The sequence below is a fragment of the Crocodylus siamensis genome, chromosome 15 (assembly GCF_052110815.1).
Source record: "Crocodylus siamensis isolate JL-2025a chromosome 15, ASM5211081v1, whole genome shotgun sequence".
NCBI lineage: Eukaryota > Metazoa > Chordata > Crocodylia > Crocodylidae > Crocodylus > Crocodylus siamensis.
The window spans coordinates 32,750,521-32,772,887 of record NC_143409.1 but is presented as its reverse complement, the minus strand read 5'-3'; the positions used below and the strand labels follow the sequence as shown (position 1 = coordinate 32,772,887).

At 40.4% G+C, this 22,367-nt stretch overlaps 1 protein-coding gene across 1 annotated transcript in view; it reads right to left on the bottom strand.

The window, feature by feature from the left end:
* The window catches only part of VPS13C (vacuolar protein sorting 13 homolog C), a 157,731-nt gene that overhangs the window by 32,012 nt on the left and 103,352 nt on the right, over positions 1–22,367 (bottom strand). The window contains exons 52-65 of the mRNA XM_090030191.1: positions 21,873–22,238; positions 19,498–19,587; positions 17,442–17,597; positions 14,153–14,417; positions 13,096–13,256; positions 9,890–10,011; positions 8,049–8,343; positions 7,036–7,425; positions 6,152–6,256; positions 4,960–5,124; positions 4,464–4,592; positions 2,323–2,456; positions 2,008–2,134; positions 778–1,013 (exon numbers count right to left, since the gene is read on the bottom strand). Coding sequence (XP_089886317.1) covers positions 778–1,013; positions 2,008–2,134; positions 2,323–2,456; positions 4,464–4,592; positions 4,960–5,124; positions 6,152–6,256; positions 7,036–7,425; positions 8,049–8,343; positions 9,890–10,011; positions 13,096–13,256; positions 14,153–14,417; positions 17,442–17,597; positions 19,498–19,587; positions 21,873–22,238 — 2,741 coding nt within the window. The remainder of the gene's footprint in view (positions 1–777; positions 1,014–2,007; positions 2,135–2,322; positions 2,457–4,463; positions 4,593–4,959; positions 5,125–6,151; positions 6,257–7,035; positions 7,426–8,048; positions 8,344–9,889; positions 10,012–13,095; positions 13,257–14,152; positions 14,418–17,441; positions 17,598–19,497; positions 19,588–21,872; positions 22,239–22,367) is intronic.

Here is a 22,367-nt window from a genome sequence, read left to right as displayed (position 1 = left end):
AAAGTGTGTGCAGACTAAATGGGGGCCCTAAATTGAAGCAGGGTGGGTTTAAAAACACCTCTTCAGTTTAGGGACAATTAAACCCCCATGCCATGCACATACAGACTTACCTGCCTCTCTGGCAGTGGGGAGGGGCGAGTGAGCTGCCAACAGGGAGAGCAGTCCCGGGGGGGGGGGGGGGCGCGGCCCTGGTGCCCAAGGCAGCACCAACCTGCAGGCACTGAAGTCATGGAGGAAAGCACCTGGCCCCCACACAGCTCAGGCGGGCAGGCATGCATGCAGGCTCCAGGGGAAATAAAAATTAAAACACAACCCAAAAAACAAAAACAAACCAGGCTTGCAGCTTTTTTTCCCCTGCCTCTCTTGGGTGCAGCCTGCATTCCCAGGCTGCCACCAGGCTTCCTGCAGAGCCCCTGACCCGCACGGAGCCCAGTGCTTCGCTCCACGGCTGCAGGGACAGCAAAACAAACTCCTCGGAGGAGTTCCAGGTCATTTAAGGTGCATTATGGCACTGAATTTCCTGCAGAAACTGGAATTAATACGCAATATGCCACTAAGGCATGCAAACACCAGCACCATTGAAGGGTGCAAGAGCATTTAGCTCACTTTAAAGAGTCGTGCACACACACCACTCATTTGGTCTACACATGGCCTAATAAGTCAGATTCTAGAGATCATTATCCACCTCAGAAGGACAACTATGGAGGTGAATTACACTTTACATCTACAAAACTATTTGATCTATTTAGATGGATACTTCTCTTTTCCATCTAGTACCTAGTAATCCCGATGTAAGAAATTTCTTGTTTATTTTCATTGTTGACTAGAGAGAGTCCAAGACTATGAAGTGATAAGTTTATTTCTTGATCAGGCTGCTCCATCTCCTCTGCTTGCCGTGCTTTGGAAACTAATGCAACATCATCTGTAAAAAGTAATACTCTTTGCCGTCCATCCAGAAAGGACACCCAATGTATCTGGGTGTTTGGATTGTAAGAAAATTGGCCACAGTCATCCTGTGTTAGAAAAAAACCTGACATACGTGAACTGGTTACAGAAATAAGCAAATTACTTCTTATTCATTGCAACACTTAGTAGTCAAATTAAAAAGAAAAATTAGAACTTAATAATGGAATTTAGTAAGTCCCTTATGATGTCCTGTACCAAATTCAGTGCAAAGTTGATGGAACAGTCATTCCATCTTACAGGCCATATAAGTTTTCTTCTAAAGATCAAGTAAACCAATGATTGTGTTCAGCCAGATACTATGTCTAATAAAATGAAAACCTCAGCAGCAATAGGAGAGTTCAGAAATATTTTTCAACAAATACTGATCCTTAAATATGTAAGACGACAAATCATTAGAAGTGAATTCTATATTTAAAAACACACCAGATTCCTTTCATAGTAAAAGTAGTTCTGAATGAAGGAACAAAGCTATTCAGGGATGTACGTTACAAGAGCCTGAGTGATACCAAATCACAGGTTCACGCATGTATGTAAAACTTAGAATGCTTTAAAATAAATACAAGAAGCTCATTTTCAGTTCACAGAAGTGTTTCATAAAGTGCTTTAACTTACGTAGCACCATCACTGCTATATAAGTGCCACATTCAGCTAGCAGTTCAAAATAGAAATAATAACAACGTTTGCTGTGTACACAGGCTTCCTACTCCAATAAAATGGCCATCTTCACGTTCTCACCTCTACAGAGGCATGTCTGATGATGCAAGCTTCTACTCTTAACACAATAAAAATCCTACCCTTTCTCTTTATGCAAAACATCATTAGAGCTGACTGACTGTTGTATAAAAAGCAAATTGAAAGTCTTTCTTTGATGACAGTGTCATATCTCCATCATTTCCCACACGAGACTGCAACACATGCCCAAGTAGGAAGGTCTTATACATTATCCATGGACTTATAACATATCCAAAGTCTGCCTAAACTCCAGGGCATCACTAGCTGATTACTAGCTTGGTTCAAATTCTCCAAGCTTTGAAGATATACCTTAAGCAGATCATGTTCGCCAACAGTCTGTGCATAGTTCCAGATTAGTTTTTTTATTCCAGTTGGATCAGCCCACGCAAACAGGCATACCTCCTTTGGCTTTAAATGCATTGCATCCTGTAGTCCACTGCAATTAAAAAAAAAATCAAAATTCACATTTTTTTGTTGTGTTTTTTTTTTTTTTTTATACTCTTCATTACACGGCCTTTGTCAAAGAGAAGAGAAAAATGCCCTCACTTTTAACACTGGGGGTGCGATAGAAAATAATAAAGAACTTAGTAAAAAACAAATAGCAGAATTCTTACTTTTACATACCTCTGGCTATATATGAGATTGTCCCATGGAGTGTGGTTAATGATAAGAGCTGGTGCAGCTCCCTCATGGTAATCTGAGAAGCTTATGACAGTTGAGTAGTCAGAAACATTCACATCTACAAGGATGCCTCCATTCTATTGGAGAAAGAATGGGACCTTTATATACAGCATAAACCAGCACAGGGACTTGCATAAGTGAAGATCCAGATGCTCTGCACGGAGTTTAACCCTTTATAAATGAACAGTTTCACTCCTATGATTGTATTCTCAAGTAGCATGTATTATGAACAACCTCATGGTCTTTTAGGGGTGTACAAAACAGGCCATATTTGATTCAGATTTGGCCGAATCTGACACTGAAGATTCAATACAGATTCAGAGAAATCAGCAATTCAACTATAAACACAGCTTCAAAGGTTTTTTCTACATGCCTTGAGGTACCAGGCATGGCTTGTGAATGCTGTGATGCTGGAGCAGATGGAACATCCCACAGGAGCACGGGGAGGCAGGCCTGTGTGCTCGGCAGCAAACGGAGAAGTGGACCAGAAGTACTTCCGGTCCATTTCCAAGTCTGCTGCCAGCCCCCGCAACTTGGCAATCAGCCACAGGGGGGCCCCAGGTGACCCCCCAGACCCAAGAGGCACTAGTCACCAAACCAGAGTGCAGGGGAGGCTCCCCTGCGTGCTCCCTAGCAAGCCTGGAAGGGGACTGGAAGTGCTTCTGGTCCGCCTCCAGGTCTGCCGCTGAATGTGCTGGGGACCACCCCCCCTGCTCCTATGGGACACTCCATCTGCCCCAGCATCTCAGTATTCATGAGCTGTCTAGTACCTTGAGGTATGTAGAAAAAAACATAGAAAAAACATTTAAAGCTGTGTCTAGGTCCAAATCACAGAATCTTTCCAAAATCAATTTGGAGGGTTGCAATTCGATTTGGAGAGATTAAAAGCTTCTCCTGATTCTGAGATTCAGCCACCAAAAATGGGGCCAAATCTTCATCAAATTGAATCAGTGACCGAAACTTCACACAACCCTAGTCTTCAACTCAAAAACTGTGCAATTAATATTAAGATTAAACTTCTATAAAGTATGCAACTTAGTTACAACTGAGTGGCATCTGGTTAAAAATTCTGAAATAGTTTTTGTATTAGCAGAAGTATATTTACATCTAACGCTTATTTTAAATACGTTTTAGTCTTCATGTATTATATAATTCAGCATTCTCCACTTCGTTTCAAGTTAACTTTGTTGAAAGTTTACCGCTTAAAAAAAAAAAAAAAAAAAAAAAGAATACTTCTGCTGCTTCACGTTTCAAAGAGAGACCAGAACTATCTTTTTTTAAATTACTTTTCAGTATACAGTGTAGGACAGGAAAAATAAATCACTAGGCAGGAACAAGCTATTAGCCAACACATCCCAAATAGATGAGACCTAGTCTACCAGGTTTCAGAAGCTGTGCTAACACTCCAGGATTTATTTGACATCTACTAAAATCTTTTCAAGGTAATATAAAGCTAAATCCTCTTATTGGAAGAACTGGAAATGTGGCATGATGCTGATTTTCCCCCTTCAACTTCAGTTTCTGGAGACAAAGGATGGTCAAGGAAAGGGGTACAGCCTCACCTCAGACTGTAGGACAAGTTAAAGGTGCCTTCAATTTTTCAGCAAGAATGACATAATACAAAAAAAAATAATATTTGTAAATAGGTCAGGACCTACCAAAGGCATGACCATGACACATTGATATTTCATGTTATTTCTTTTAAGTGCCTCACCGCCTAGACAATTACGGTAACTTAATAAGTATCTATAAATCAAGAAGACTGATATTCTTAATTATCTATTGTTTTGGTTTGAAAATAATTGTGCAGTCCACTGTGACGCACGTCAGTTTTCTAGTCCTGTATATCCAAGAAAAAAATATTCTTAAACAAGGGAAAACCACCCTCCCAACTTGCACATTTAGCCGTATTCAGGAGCATTTGCAATTTATTCAGCACTGCTCTGCACACAACTGACATCCTGAATTAACTCAGAGTTATAGTACATAGCAAATAAGAAAAGCCTAATGAAAAAGACATTTAAAAGTGTATGTGTGGGTGCATATCAATGGGGCAGGGGGGGGGAGGGGAATCACATCCTCACCAGCTCTTCCAGAGCCAACAAAGTACCATTGTCCTGGCTGTTATACAAAAATGGTTTGGATGAATTTTCACAGCCGACCACCCGTACACACAGTTTACCCGACAAGTTTTCTGGCCAAAATGGAAGACACTGAAAAAAAATAATCAAAATTAGAGGCATGTAACATCTTACCAGAGCAGTAATTTTGTTACACAGGTTATCCATAAGAATAGTCCATATCTTATCAATAATAAACCCATCCCAAATTTTAGAAGCACCTATCTAAGCTACATTTCATTAAGTTAAACTCTCCCCAAGTAACAGACTATAATGCTTTGCTAGTTTCCACCCCTCCCCTCCCCCAACTTAATCAGATTGAGGTGATGAACAAGTAACACAGAACTAAGTATTTAGTTGTTAAAAAGAGTTTCCCTACCTACCAAAATAAAAAGAATTCTTTTATCTTGCCTTCAAAACATATAATACTATAGTTGTATAAAAATAAAAAAAATGTTACCTCTGAAGACGAGAAATAATTCCATTTGTGAGTTGGCAAAGAACCATCAGAAGCAATTTCTCCAACTTCCAGCTCCAGAGAAGACTTGTTTGCTATGGTGTAAAATGGAGTGAAGGTAACTATCCTGGAGAGATTGAAACTACTCATTTTGATGCTAACTCCAATCTGTTAAATAAAAATGAACTTGGTCAAACTTAGCTTATTTCAGTTTTCCTTTTCATCTGTGTGACTAAGATTTTATTTGTCATCACAAGCGTTAAAGTTATTGTGCAAATTAAAGCAGTACTCAAAGGCCAACAGCAACTGGGCATGGGCTAGGACAGTAACAGTACAAAAGGAAACATTCTATCCAACTCAAATAATGTACAATCTAGAACAAACAAGAGCAAAAGTCCAACAAAAAAAAATCTGAAGGAAAAAACCCAAGGGTAGTATTCATAGTTATTGCTATTATATCAAGTAGCTACATACACGGCTTGATAGCTTTGAACATTCACTATAAGAAGTTCAAATGGGATGCAGTGAAACACAGAAAGGTGCTGAAAAAAATCCCAACAGTACGAGATGTAGTAAATACAACTGGTATAGAAGACTCTCTCAGATGCTATATTTTATATTGATGTTAAAAGCCAGAGTAGAAGAGTTTACTATACTTGATCTAAGCCTGATATTATTATACTATCCAGATGTTAGCTAAAGATGGTATGATAAAGAGATTAATAATAAATCAAGAGGAAGGAAAAAAGCTTTTAGAAATAGAATCGGCAGAAAAAGTGTCAGATTTAGACATAAACATGATGCAAATGGCAGGAGGTGAAAAAAGAAAACATTCTGGAAAATGCCATGAAGCTCATCAATTTAAGCTGTTCGCCAAAAAATCCTAAAAAATTGTGAAGAACAGGAATAGGATGTCTGCACTTCGTATGCATACCCAAGACAGTACGAGTATCTTAAAGTACTTAAGTCATATATGACTATTTTTACAAACACTTACTTATGCCTGTTGCCAAAACTCTGGGACACTAGAATGCCAAATTAAACTAACTAAGCAGGTTAACACATTTAAAGTAACAAAACAGTGCACCCAGGAAATAGTTTAAAGTATCCTATTGCCTTCCCTTTACTCTTATATAAAGCAAAAGGCATTTTATGATGACTGTTACTACCATTACTACTGCTAGGCAGATCTTACCAGGTAGTCCATGTTACTGGCTGGGCACTTTACACATCCATAACTTCCTACAGTATCCAGGGAGAAACTACTGGACCATGAACTAGTTGAAATGCACAACTGGATCTATGCAAGAGAACACAATTTTAGAGGTCCTTTAAATAAAAAGGCTTATAAATTTAAAGTTTACATGCTGATAAGTATAATAAGGTTAATATAAGGCATAACAGTTTCATAACACTACTGGGTGTATTTTTAAAAACATGCAAGGAATATGGAAACCCTTCCCACAGTATATGGCTAGCCATATTAGTGAATTTCCACTCTCTCACTAAAGGGGAGGTGTCAAAGAGGTGAGGGGAAAAAGAGGGGCATTGCAGTGTAGGATAGGCAATCAACAGGAGCACATGCTATCGAATGAATATTTTCTTCCATATTGCCTGGTGGTCCTTGCAGTCACCATAGAAAAAAGAAAAGCAAATACAGAATTGTGGGTTTTAAAAAAAAAAATTAGGGTAAAACCAAGAGATCCACTCAAGACCAACTTTTAAAAATTATTCCTAGAAGCCAGAATGGGTGCTGGAAAATAGAAGATTAAGTTTTCAGTAAGAAACAGTGAAAGTTTTTGTTCTGGGTAACCTCAGAATACAATGCCTTTGGCAAGATGATCCCCTTTTCCCACATAATTCCAGGATTTTGAACAAGAATAACAATAGTCCTAACTTGTCTCCTCAAAAGAAAGGTGAACTCAAAACAAAAATATCTACTTGTTTTCGGTCACTGAGATTAAAGAAAAGGTTAATGTTTTAAGAGAAAGAATGTTCTTTGAAAATTTAAATAACCCATCACTTCAGGATACTTAACACCCCCCCACCACACACACACACACAAATGAGGTTACATACCTTGTTTTTACTAAAAATGTTCTTTTTCTTAAAGGAGAACAAGACAATATCCCTGTAATCTGCTGGGTGTTTCACATGGGTATCTTCAGCACGATACTGGAGAACTCGGGAAGTTTTATTGATTATCCAATAAGGACTGAACACTGATAGGATCATACGGTTACTAACTCGCCCGACGTGTACATAGACATCTACTGTCATCATATCTACAGAATTTGAAGTGAAACACACTGGAAAAAATTCAGGCAGCCCACCATGGACTTTAAGATGTCCATTCCAGTTTTTACCCTGATATTTTATCAAAACTAACTCCATTATTTCTCCACTGATTCTTGAATGAAGAACATCAGCAGCACTCCCTTCTGGCAGTTCATGAGCTTCTGCTGTTCCCTAAAATAAAAACAGGTTAACTTTTATGCAGATTGCAAGAAAAACAATTGCTAGACAGGAAACAGGGACCATTTAACTGAACTTCTGTAGAGTTCTCAGTGAAGCCCTCAGACTAGTAAAAGCCTAGGCACTGGCCTCAGCCCCAGGATTGTATTTTTCCTACACCAGCACCAGGATATTTTTAGCCCCCCGGCCCCTCCCTTCCCTATGGAGCAGCCAGCCCTCCCCTGACCCCATTCCCCAGCCTGGGAGCTGCTCCTGGTGCTGGTTTTATCATTAATTTGCCAGTGCTAGAAGTTGAGGTAGTAACTCAAAGTGGGGGAAGGAACAGGAGGGATGGAGGGGTAGGTGGGAGGAAGGGAAGGGGGTGGGTAGGGTCAAATGTTCTAGAAAAATATCCCCTGGTCCCAGGGAGTAGGGGAGAGAGCTCCCCCATCCCCTTCATGGACCCCACTAGCCCCCATGATCCTGTCTAAATTTCCTGGACTCAACCAACCCCATGGATTCTGACTGTCCCGTCCCCCCCCCCACCTCCACCACAGAGACTACTTGCCCTATATTCCCCCCTAGCCCCTCCCCCAGATAGTCCCTTATTTTAAAAATACACAATTAAAACACAATACCTCAAGTAAATACCGCAGGGAGTACGGTAGAAGATTCTTCACAGTGAGTGTTGGATAAAGGTGGATAATATAAGCTGGATCCCAGTCCTCACCATCCGTTGCAATAAAGTTTAGTTGGTCAGGTACTGCAGTTGTGTTGACTATGAGAGGCAAGAAGTTTACTTCAGCAGATGGACACTGCAACATGCATCTCACTTCATTGCTCCGGTGTAGCTCTTCTCTCCAGGCAATGTAAGTTGTTGACTCTTTAAATTGACCTTCTAAGATCCCTGTCGGTTGAATAAACAGATGGCATCTATGGGATAGATAGGGAAAATGGAAAAAAAAAAAAGCCTAAATTTTAACGGACTCTTTAAAACAGCAACACAAATAGACAACAGTTTTCATTTAATTTAGTTATTTATTCACAGATGGAGATAAGCCCATGAGAAAAAAGCTCCAAGGTTATAAAAAGACGTAATTTAACTTGAGAAAGGCTGGTTTGCAGTATACCTGGTTGAAATGTATTTTTTGTTGTAAAAAGGTCATACATCTCAGTTTCCCCAACATACATGGAGGAAGAGAAGATTAAGAGACAGACAAGCTACAGTTGCCTGCCTTACGTAAAATGCAGACACATCTGTTAATAACAAATTCAACATTGTGGCTGACACCTCAAACCTTGGAAAAGTCCACACTACATCCATGGTCCTACAGATGCCCACAGCTTCATTTACACCAAAAACGTCTTTAACTTTATTGTAGCACACTAGAGTTTTTGTTCAGAAATTAAAAACACTCTTGAATCTACATGAATTATGAACCATTTGTACAACAAAAGATACCGATTCTGAATTCTGATCCTTATAAAGACAATGTTACATTTAGTTTGTTTTGCAATCAGCTGTCAGTTTAAAATTATTCCACTGTCTAATTCTAGTTAGGCTTGTTTGCGCAGAAGTTTCACTGATCAAGTATTTTACTGGGCTGAAGGCAACAGATTAAAAAAATTAAAGAATATGTAAGGACATCTATAGACCTAAAATTACAGCAGTTCTTGTGCTCTGTGTTTCTGCCTCCTCTAAAATCATCTGCCAGGTTTGTTAATTTCTACTCAGAAATGGTCGCAGTTGTAACAAGTACAACCGCACTTAGTCAAAATTCCACTAACATGCATCTAGAAACTTTGATTTTCTCTCAAGTTTCAGAAGCACTGAAATTCACAACAAACAGCAATACATAACTATCAACATGTAACATTGTAAAGGGAGGAAGGAATTTAGAAACAAAAAAGGAAAAAGGAAACAACCACAACAGCTATATTAATTATAATAATACGGATAAAGAAATAATAGTTTTAAAATGAAAGGGAAGAGCCAGTGTCCCAAGAAAAAGAAAATAAATACTTCAAATATTCCTTTTGTTACTGAAACACCTGCAAACAATATGCATTTAGTATTCAGTTAGTTCATTTTATTGTTTCCAGTTGGATTCTACTGTGCAATGGAGTGCAGTTATACTATCCCAATCAAAGGGAATCAGGAATTGTGGTCTTGGATATTTGATGCACTAAGTTATTAAAAATTTCAGGCTTAATATGTAAAATTGTTAGATGGACAAATGCACACAATATCCACAAAAAAGGGGTAAACATTACTACCATTTTAGAGGTCTCTAAAATGTACTATAATTATTTAAGAAAATAAAAGCCACCCAATTTTTGCCCGTTGAACCAGAAAACAATTCTGAATCCCCACAGTAGTACTTAATAGGACTGAAATGGATGCAGACAGAAAAAACCCAGTTTGATTACAATTATTTCATCTTGTACTTGAAGATTGTTTAACAGAAAAAGACCATACCGGTATGAATCTAAAGGAACGTGGAATTCCTCCTCTGGCTTGGATATGCCTATGGGTTCCAGCAGTCTAACATTTCTAACAAATTTATAGATTTTAAACGGTACAGAGAAATGATTCTTGATCTATGACAAAAACATAAGATGCTGGTAAAAGTTTTTGTAAAACTCCTAAGTGAAAATACAAATTACAGTATACACTACATTACCATCTACAAAAAGTTGTATAAACAAACTGTTTTACCAATTATAGGTATGTGTCTGTACATTTCAGCTGCTTTAAGAGGGAAAAGGGAGCATGCAGCAGCTGTTTCAATACAATGTCTGCCTGATCCTGTAGGAAGATTTAACCAACTTGTACTGCTAACTTTGACCCTGAATGAAGTAATTAAAAAGTCAGAATAGTTTTGCCATGCATGTTTCACTACAGATGCATACAGACAGTTATAACAATTCTCAATGCATTATAAACAGTCTCAATGTTATCTACCCATATTAATATTGTTATATAATCTATTTCCTGCAACTTACATTTGCCCTCAAAATTAGTATGTTCTTAGAAAAGGACCGTGATAAATTAAATTAAATACCTACAATGGTTCAACTTCTGAGTTGAACCATTTAATTATTATTATAGTATTATAGTAAAATATTATTATATTAATAACGTAATAATTATATAAATATAATATTATATTATAATATTTAATTTCATTTTGCAGAACCAAGCTACATACACACACATATACATACATACACCGATTGTTTTTACTACCAGAAAATTACCACATTTACCACAGAATACAAGACTATTCTGATTATAAGATGACTGTCCAATAAATAGATTCTGTATAAGAAAAATTTAAAAAACTCCAATAATTAGATTCTATACTTGAAAAATTCAGATTTGCCTTGAAAGTGTCCCCATCCCACTGCTACAGAAGGCAAAATAGATTTGTGGGGAGGCGGGGGGAGCAAGGAGAGGAAAAGGAAAGGTTAGGTAACCCCCTTGCCTTCTGCCTCCTCCCAACTTCTTCCCCCTGCAGCCCCTCTCCAACCTCCCCTTCCTTCAGACTCTACTCTGCCTAAGCATGTGAAAGTAAGGAATAAATCTAATAACATCAACCTTGAAATTAAAACAAAGCCATAGTAGTTTGCATGTAATGTACAAATGTACAAGTTTTTTTTAAATATATTTAATTTCAAGGGCCAAATCAGTTCCAGATTCAACTAGCTAAAAACTAAACTCAAGATCTAAAATTCAACTGAGCAGAGCTCAATTGTCAAGTCTATGCAGTTAATATTGGGCAAGCATCCTCCCATCCAGACCCAGCAGTTTGGCCACCGTCCTATGTGGAAATCCCAGGGCCAGAGGCCTTGGGGTTCAGATACCCCCAGTTCTGCTTGATCTTAGACCAGGGGTGGGCAAAATGTGGCCCGCAGGACAGATCCGGCCCGTGAGGCCATTCTATCTGGTTTGCAGGGCCCCTAAAAGAACATAGAAAACTAGTATTTCTCTGCCCTTGGTTCCTGTCAAAAATGACATGGGGATAGCTCACCAAATGAATCCAAGAAAGTCTCCTAGCTAAAAGGGAGGCGTACACCCAATGGAAGGGAGGGGCCATCACCAGGGAGGACTATATTGCAGTTGCTCAGGGATGCAGGGGGGCAGTCAGGAAGGCCAAGGCAGAGATGGAACTGGGACTAGCTTCCCAGATCAAGAACAACAATACATAAGGGGCAAAAATAAGGTACTAGGTAACATGCAGCTCCCGCAAGAAATGCTAGGAAATTTGGTAGTCACACCAGACGACAAAGCTAACCTATTTAATGACTTCTGTGCCTCCATTTTCCTGAGCAGAGACTGGATCAGCCCCCCACTGATGTGGGCACACTAGAAGGGAGGATTAGGCTACAAATCGGACCTAGACAGGTTACAGGGGTGCGCAGATGAGAACAGGATGGGATTCAATACTGACAAGTGCAAGGTGATGCACCTGGGGAGGAAGAACCAGCACCATACCTATAGGCTGGGGAACTCCTTTCTCGTCAGTGCAGAGGCAGAAAAGGATCTTGGAGTCATCATTGATGCCAAGATGAACGCGGGCCAGCAGTGTGGGGATGCAGTCAGGAAAGCCAACCACACTTTGTCATGCATCCGCAGCTGCATTAGCCAGTCCACCATATGATGCATCCTGAGCAGGTCCAAGGAGGTTATCCTCCCCCTCTATGCAACACTGGTCAGGCCACAGCTGGAGTACTGAGTCCAGCTCTGGGCACCACATTTCAGGAGGGATGTGGACAACATGGAAAGGGTCCAGGGGAGGGCCACTCGCATGATCGGGGGGCAGCAGGGCAGGCCCTACGAGGAGAGGCTACGGGACCTGAACCTGTTCAGCCTCCCAAAGAGAAGGCTGAGGGCGGATCTAGTGACCTGTTACAAACTAATCAGAGGGGACCAGCAGGCATTGAGGAAGTCTCTGTTCCCCCGAGCACTACCAGGAGTGCCTAGAAAAAAAAAAAAGGTCACAAGCTGGCAGAGGGTAAATTAAGATTAGACATCAGGAGGTGCTGCTTCACTGTCAGGGCAGCTAGGATCTGGAACCAACTTCCAAGAGAAGTGGTGCTGGCTCCTACCTCGGGGGTCTTTAAGAGAAGGCTAGATGAACACCTTGCTGGGTTCGTTTGATCCCAGTACTCTTTCCTGCCATGGCAGGGGGTCAGACTTGATGATCTGCTCAGGTCCATTCTGACCCTACTAACTATAAAACTAGAAGATGAGAGTTTTCTTACCATGCCAATTGGAGATAAAAGCCTCATCTTGTATTCCAGTAAATACAGTAATCTGAAGCAGCTGACGGACCGCATTTAAAAGGATTACTTATCAAGTCACATAGTGTACGTATTCCTTCCATGCATTCTAGGCCACTCAGGTTAAGACAAATTTATTAGAACAATATTTATTGTAATGTCACTGCAAATCCTGCTATGCACTGAAATAGCAAAAACTAAAGTATTCTTAATGAAAAGCAAGTACAGGTTTCTGGCTGTTTAACTATTTTTTTTTTGGAAAAGGATAAACTTACTTAAAAATGTATTACTAAAAAAAAGCCCATCTCTCTCTCCAGAAACAAACAAACAAAAAATCTGTAACAACTAAGTTCCAGTTCTAGGACTACATAGCTGTATATATTATTTTAACATTTTTACCTGAAGGGGAGATCGTATGGTAATAACTTTGTTCCCTTCCACTGCATCCATCTGTATCAGAACAGAGTCCAAGCGGTCAGCAACAGGATTTCGTACATTGTACAGTCGTCGGCCTGGTTTTGCTATAGGGATGTTTGCTACTTCCAGGTATCCTTGAGGTACTATTTTATAAAATACACAACACACATTGTGATTCCTGAATGGAGTTACTTTTGAAGACTTACAAATGCATATTATTTAAATGAAGTAAACAGTGTCATTCACTTAAGTTTGCCATAACTACAACAGAAACCTTGCAGGTTGAGTTCCTAGCCTTCAAGTACTAGAGAATATTTAAAAGTAGAAGGAAAAAATTGAAATAAGGCTTTAATAAATTAACAATTGGGAAACCAGGTGTAATATGAGATCACTGTCTACGTAATAGCTTAAGCCAGTGAAATACACTGAAATGGTGCACTAGAACAGCAACAAGTTAAATATGTGCTCGTGAGGAAAGAACGGGAAGTTGGGGTAGTACTAGTTGCTGCACTACTCTCGCTTCAGAGAATCTAATGTCAAAGCTGACTACTCAGGAACTTTCGACCGACTAAGACAGACAATCTGGCACAAAAAGCAAATGGTGACTGATTGAGCACCCACTACAGGCACTAGCAAACCAAGAGAGGTACCAGCAGTCCCACCTGCTTATTACACACTCCTACCAAGCCATACATGTATTCTATGTCCTTTGTCTGTCTGTCATTAGCCTCTCTTTCTTTGAGTGGGGAAGTAAAGGGAATAAGACTTCAAAAGGTCTCCACTGCTCTTTGCAGTCTCTCAGAAGGTAGATTGAGAAAACAAATAATCCTGTGTCTTATGATATTGTCCAACAGTGGCTGATGTAACAAAATTTGGAAAGAATTAAGCTGCTGGGCTTTGGCTTCTCGCCTTGGACAACTCAATTTCCATGCTCTCATCTGAGCAATTAGCACCTGGCCTCCAAATTACCACAGTAACTCTCTCCTGCATTCCTGCAGCAAAACACTTCTAGCGCAAGCAGTTATCTCTAGCACAATACCTAAGCTCAAAGCGAAGAGACAGCTTTCTTGTCGATGCAATGCTGATAACTTTCCTCGATGCAGCGGTTCAAAGACAGAGTAGTCCAATTCCAGATTCTGGCCAATTTCTATACGCAAAATCTCTTCTTGTAAGGGTGGACCTACCACCCGAAGATTAGAAGTAGGATACACTTTCAAAGGGACACCTAGTGCATTTTTCACAGTAAAAGGTGCCCTGTCTTTAGAGGAATAGTCAAACGTGGATGCAGTACCTTCTGAGAATCCCTGTAATAAAGTATGAAAGATAAAAATTAAAAATGCAAATGGTCACAAACCTAACACGCTGTTTTGATTTCCTAACTTAAAAAAGTGTGCACACTCCGATCTAGGAGATACAATAGTACATACTATATACAGCAGGTTTGGGATAGTTGTAAATAAATTCTATTAAGACAGAAAGACCAACTTTTATGCTGCTTTAACTTCAGCTTCTCCAGACTAATAGCCCTAACTTCAGCTCAGAAACTTCTGCAGGCCTTCTCCAGCAAACTGGTCTCTCTCCAGGGATTTCTCATCAGATCTCTGAAGCACCAGACAACACCTAGTTACCCTTCTGCTTACTATTTTTTTGCCAATCTCAAAATAAGGACTCCTAACAAACTCTATCGTCTCTTCAAGAGATTATTTATGGTACTTCCAAGTAGTAAATAGCACTGTCTAATATTGCTTGCCTCTCGCTGAGCCTCTGATCAGGTTACTCCTCCAGATTCAGGTGGTCATGGCAAAACATTCAGGTACTTAGTTAATAGTATTAGTACTGGGAAAAGTCCAAAAGGTCAGGTATCTGAGTGGGCTAATCTGTGAACCTCAAATACTTCCAATAGGCACATATCCAACAAGTTGTCTCAGAGAGCAAATATACCAAGCAGCTACTCGAAACATAGGATTCCCCTCTAGGCTAGGGACAGAAGTTACATAAACTGGTTTAAGCAATCAGAAACTGGTTTAAACCTGTAATGGAACAAAAGTTCAGGATATATAAACCAGTTTCAAAATGGCCAAAACAGGTTTACAATAAACCTGGATGGATGTGGTATCAGACTTAACTGATTTGGGTCAACCAATTCATGAAACTTCCTTCTCAGACCCCTTCCTGGTTCAAGTTAAATCACAGTACCCCAGCATGCTTTTCAGCCCTGGGCTGGGCTGTCTGCTCCAGAGAACAGGTCTGGCCCCACCCCTCTCCTCCCTAGCAAGAGCATTTTCACTGCTCCAGCTGGCTGAGAAGGGGCTAGGGAACTGCAGGCACAGCAGCATCTATCTGGCTTCTCCCTCTCACCACTCAAGCAGAGATTCCACCCCCCTCCCTCTGTCCCCTCTCCTACAGCAAACCCCAGCCAGCACTTTGTCCAGTCACACCACCCCTGTGCTAGCTAGTGCTAAGAGGTGTGTGTGTGTGCATGTCTCCAATTTCACTAGGACAAAGGCAGACAGAACAGTGTTTCCTATGGGCTTTTTTTTTTTTTTTTTTTTTTTTTTAATACTCCAAAAAGAAAGAAATCAACAGGTCATCTGGTAACATCCTACTGTTTCTTCCTTGGAAAAAGCCGTTTAAGAAGAACTTGAACTAATGAGAGAGGCCTTTGTTTTCTTTGATAGATTGATAAATACTGCTTTATCAGCTCCCTGCTGGCTTGCTTGCAGTTTGCTGCAGGCAGTATGAAGAAGCAGAGAGAAGGAGATTGAAAAGCTCAGTATTATCAAGAGATGCATGCAGTCCTCACAAGCAGTCCTTCCTCCCTCCCACCTGCCTTGTCTCAGAGTGCTAGCCAGTGGCCAGGGTCTGGCAACACTCCCTGCCCCTTAAGCAGCAAGCAAGGGAACAGCCTGGCAAGGGCTGCTTTCCCCTGGGAACTGTCAGCTGCTAACTGTCAAGGCAGGGTCAGGTTTTAAATCCCTCCCTAATCAGAGCATCATGCTGGGGCCTGGCCAAACCCCCTGCTCAGCACTACAGAAACGAAGGGAGGGCTTGCACTAATGCCCTCTGGCCTGCATTTCCTGAATCAAAAAACTGTATGGAAACAGAACATCTATCCACTTGCAAATTAGTCTAACCTGCAGAGCTTGAACCAATCTGCAAAACTGAATCAATTCAGCCTCAGGTTTTTTGAATGTCTGTCCTTAACCTGATAGACTAGACTAAACCCAACCCAACCCAACCCCTCCTATGTTAAAAGGCATACGTCTAATGCAGGAAAGACTCAAAACTTTGAGGCTTTAAGTATTATTATAGAGACCATGTAATATTTTCCAGGGTTTCAAACAAGTTCAGCATGAACTAAGGATTTTAAGAACTATCAACTCATTGATTGGATGATTAATATTATGTCCTTCTCCCACAGGCTGTAAGGGTCAGAGTTGTCCAAATTATCCTATCCTCATGTGAAAAAACAAACAAACAAAAGCACAACAATAGCATACATAGCACCAATGAACACTGATAAGACAGAAGCAAATAACACGTAGCACCAATGAACAATGCATACACAGCACCAACAAAACAGAAGCCAAGAAAAATCCATTCACATGTGCATTTACAAGTGGAATCCACACCAATATTTACAAGTGGAATCCACACATCAGCTCTAACTACCATGTTTACTGAAACGTCATCTCCACAACTCAAGAACAATTTCAATAGGACTCACTTAGTGTGTCAGATGACAGATATATACATCCCATGTAAATCAACCATTTTTTTCTGTTGTCAGGCTCCTGTGACCAAAATCCATACAAGTCATTCACCTGGATTTGGATGAGCACTCTCACTTTGGTGGAAATAAGCAAGTTATGCCAGTTGTCTCCTCGAATTTGAAGGGCCAGCACTCAGAAAGCAACTTTTCCTAGTATATACCTAGTTAAGGCAACCTGACCATGGAGAAATTACTAAGAATTAGACTGTCTTAAAAATTCATACCTCCTGGCACTAAGGCTGCTTCTTTGTATAGCCATTATTTTTATAATATTCCAGGTAAATTTTTAAGAACACTGCCTAATATACTCCCCCACTTAAGTCCTATATTCACTTGATTTATAAAGAACAGAGGTGCTAATAACTAGATTCTTTCAGAGCACAATCAATACCACTCTTTCTAGTAAGGCTCAAATTTTTCAGCCAAATAGTCTATCCCCAACCAGTTATCTGGCACACAATCTGGGCTTTGTGACTGGAAGAGCAAAGCATTATCAAGAGTACAGGACCATACTCCAAGTGACATGAATTCAACACACATTCAGTATCAAGATTACCTTGGCTAAATTACTGAAAACAGCAAGACAACATTTGGATATTGTTATATTCATTGTATCCTTTGAAGAGATGTTAACAGCAGTTTGTGGCTCGGGAAGAAGAATAAAATCATCACCAGGCATTAAGCTTCTCTCCTGGACAGGGTTAGTCTTCATCTAAAAGAACACGCACAAAATGTTCCCATTATCTCACCTCATAACAATGAACATATATGTTTATTAATGTTACGTAGATTTACAATAGTCTCTTAAATCATGCTCAGCAAAAAAGTGTTTCGTTTCACATACAAAAAATCATTAGCTAAATTCCACACATTTAATCTTACAACTATTATCTGCCAGAGCACTATTCTGCTTTTAATACTGCCAGGTATTTTATGTAAATGTTCTGCTCATTCTTATAACCCAATACTGCTGATTTCACTCTGGTTAATACACAATACCACCTTTTACTTATTATGGTAGGCAAGGCTGTTCTTCCATTATAGGAAGTTTTCCAGCTTGTCTCCCGCAATTTTACTTTGTTTCAAAAGATGTGTGAAATGGCACTTAATTATCCTCCTTTTTCAAGATTATTGTATTTATACAATTGCTGTGAGCTTTAGGGAGCAGGCGATGTCCCCAGCAGATATGGGAGCAGTTGGAGCCCCAGAGCCACTCCTGACCCCACCCTGCAGAGACCAAATTGTTCAGGAAGCCCAGCTTAGCTGGGTACAGTAGCAACCATTGAACGGTTCTTTCCTTCCACTGCCTACTGCCAGTCAGCACAGGAGACATGGGTATGGGAGGGGGGAGGAAAAAAAAAAAAAGTCAGGCAGGGAAGCAAGCAGCAGAAAAAGAAAGCTGTATGCTGCTGCTACTGTCCCTGGCTAAGCTGGGCTCCCTGCACCATGGGGCAGAAGTAGGTCTGGGGCTTCCCCTGCACCCAGATCAGCCAGGAGCAGTAGAAAAGGGGGGAGGGAGGGGGGGGAGGGCAAGACAGGCTGTGAAGTAAGGGGCGAGGGTCAGACCACCTTCCCTATGTTACTTCTCTCTCTGCCCTGCCATACAAAGTGGTAGAGGGGGTGGAGAGGTAGGGGACACATTAAGAGATGACCCCCCAATAAGTAGATTTTTACATGGAAAATAAGAACATTTATCATTTCCCATGTATAAAACTGAAAGATTGGGGGGGTAGTCTTGGATTTAGGCAAATATGATTACAAGGATTTCTCCTTTGGCTGGAGGGTCACAATACAAGTGCAAAGAGGAAGATCCCTCTTCAAAGTCACTGCTAGTAAATCATTCTGTTCTTAGATGTATTATCACAGGATAAAAGAAAAACACATGCACGAAAAAGTGAGAGCAAAAAATCTAGCACCTTTCTGTTGCACTCCATTTGCAAACTGATAAGGGAAGTTCAGATATGCTGTTACCATCAACAGTCCCACTACCAGCAGGGAACATTTTCTTTCCTTTCTATTTGGTTAGTTTTACATTCTACTTTCACTATTTGAGTATTTTTAAGAGCTGCCCCAAATCCTACAACCTTTTCATAATATTGCTGAAAAACAGATATGTTGCTTTGATCTTTGCATCATATTTTGCTAGTCAAATAAAGAACCCTTATTTTTATTGATTTTGAATGCTAAATCTCATCTCAAGAGGGATAAAACCTGTTTAAACATGTCAACATTCAATGGAATCTACAACTGCCATCAGCTGAGGGTTATTAAATGTACTGAACTATAAACATTAAAAGTGTAGTAGCATCTACAAGTGATTATCACTGCAGTAGCCACAAGCCTAGTATATAGGTCATCCAACTAGGGCTACCAGGATTACTAGAAGCCTGGAAAATTACATTCTCTTCTCACTACAAAATATTCCAAATGGATTATTACTAGGAAAGCAAGATTTCTTGAGCTTTCTAGAGGTAAAACTTAAAAATTCTCAGCCCCACAGGGCTACAGGTCAAAGATGACCAGGTTGGAATATCATGTGTCAATATCTTACTGCATAACTTTGTAAAATGATATATGTATATTCTCAATGATTTAAAGTAATGGTTCCATACTTCAAGCTTTAAACTCCATTGCTTCCTTCCCCCATCAATGCGTTCAATAAGAGGCTCCCACACTGCATAAGTTTCATTATAATAGTGAACCTGGAAAAGACCAATAAAATTCATTTTGAAAGCAAAACACCAGAATAAATAAAAACATTAGAACACTTTTCAGGCCCTCAAGTTATAATATAACCTCTTAAAGAACTATGCAAGCTTCCTTAAAAAACACCATTTAACAGTTCACCAAGTTCAATGCTAAACCATTACTAAGTTTAAAACAAAACAAAAATCCCAGGTATAACATGCTGAATACCAGCTCTACACATACAATTCTTAACATGCTAGATTTCTCCGAACCTAGGATTTGGAGAAGCAATTTTGTCTAAGTCTGACCAATGTTTTGCAGGAACTCTCTCATACTGTCCAAGCCATATAGCAGGTTTGTTTGACAATCAGAAATTTGTCCAACCTGCGTAGCATCAGTGCTGTGATGCTAGCAGCCCCGAAAGCAACTAAATGCCATCACATTTGAAGGCTAAACACTGAATTCAAGTCAAGTAAACAGCCTTAGTTAATAAGAGAACAGCTGACTACAGTTTGTTCCTGAAGGAAGAAAACAAGGAAACAAACTACCTGTAAAACTTAATTCACTTGACGTGTTACCTCTAAAATATTGTGAAGAATGGAATTTGGCAATTGCCTAATGCCACCTGCCCAATTTAAAAGACTGTTTGCATCATCCATGACCACCTTCAGTGACGTATACAGCAATTCAAAAATATCTATTTCTGGTTGATGTTATGCACCCTCTCTCCTTCCCACAGTTGTAGTTTATCAAAGTCTTGATACTGAGAAGCCTCCACACCATGAACAGTTCACCACAACTCTTGTGGTGTTGGTAATAAATTCCCAGGTTGGGTATATATGGGAAAAGCAAGCAATCAAGTAGGTTTAGTAAATAACAGACCCCAAATAGATCACATTTTAGAGTCTTAAATGCCAGGGACATCTAACACATGTATGTTTAACAAGAGCTCATAATTCCCTGTGTAACTATGCACACCATTGTAGGATGCAGGGACTCATTTACCCAGCACCGTGGATAACCTTTGGGGGTCCTGCTGACCTCCCTATTCCATACGAGAATGACTTGGTCCAAGGGAGGATGCGTCTGAAGCAGTAAGCAAGGTAGAAAAGAGATCCTCACCTATTTAACTTTCTTAGTTTGTCTTTAAACTATATGCAATAGGAAAACAGTTTAAGAAACGCATGATATATGCAAACTATCCTTATTCAGGACTGCTTTGTTCACCGAAGAGGGGAATGTGTGTAAATATTAGGGAAGCAAAGAGGCTAGAGTTGCTTCATAGTTTTTTTTGTTTTTTTTTATGTAACAATGGCATGAGAATGCCAGATGCGTAACAATTTTCACTGTATTCATGCATGCTGTTTATCCATGAAACCATTTACCAATGATCAGTAACGCCTGGCACGTGTGCCAGAGCATGTAACACAAGGCCATTTTCCTTGGCACACCACAGCCAGCCAAGACTCTAGGCAACTGCTGCCAGCCATGGAGCCTACGCCATTTGCAGCAGGCAGCCAGGAGAATGGAAGCCCTGCTGCAAGCAATCCGGGCTCTTTGGCAGGCAGCAGCTGGCTAGAGCCTGGGCCAGCTGCAGCCAAGAGGCTGCAAACAGCTGCATGGGGCTCCACAGCCCCAGCACCAGCTCCATGGTGATGACAGCTGCACATGAGCCTCAAGGCAGGCAGCAAGGGAGGGGCCAGAGTTATGCTGCCCCAGGCCCCTTCTTGGCCATGAGCCTGAGGTGCACACACAGTCACCACCACCATGCAGGTGGTGCTGAGGCTGCAGCAGGCAGTGGGTAGACTGCAAACCGCTGCATCAGGCTCCAGAGTTCCAGCACCAGCTCCACGGCAGTGGCAAGTGCACATGAGCCTCACAGCACTGCAGGGCAGGTGCCAGGGCAGCACAACCCTGGCCGCTTCCTCACTGTCCACCTGGAGGTGTGCATTCTGCCACCACCAGCAATGAGGATTAGGCCCCTTGTGGCTCCCCCACCTCTGGCATCCCAAGTCAAGGCATGGGTGGAGGTAGGTGTTTCTGGCACTCCAGTCAAAGACGTTGGCCGACTCCTGCCATATACCCCACTATTATAGTTGGTTGTGACTGGCTTCTTCCTTATTAAAATAGGATATTTTCTGTTTTTGTTTTTTTTTTTTAAAAGGTGTAAACAATGGAAGCCCAATACTGACTGAGGCCTTAGAAAGGGAGAGACTCTAAAATACTAGAAGATAATTATTTGTAACATTCAGTCCATTTTCATTTCGAAGCATTAACTGACCAGCAAGTATTAACATACCTCCAGGGTCACATCGGCAACGGCACCCATCAAAGAGGACCAGTTTTTAACAGTTCCAGAAAATGTAGATTCAATGAGCAACAAAGGAACAGTACGATGTCCCAAACCACATTCCAAAGTGATCTGAACAGATTTCACCACAATGTCAAAATTCTCCTCTTTCAGACTGTGCTCACTGTCTCTGTAAGATTCAGTTGCTTCTGTGGCTACATCAACACCAAGAAACCAAGCACTGCACTGATTTATAGGCTTAACATGCCACAAATTTCCCAATTCATTAGGTGCACCTTTGGTATCCTCTTCCTTCACCTTTGGTTTTATTGCAGTTATGATAGTCATCACAGTATTCAGAATTATTGGTGAAATCTTGAAAAAAAAACCAAACAACCATTTTTTAAAAGTAGTGCATAGATTTAAAAACTTAGACTAAATAGTAAATTTGATATAGCAAATGTGTGGGTTCTTGTTACAGGAAATAAACCAATTATGAAAATA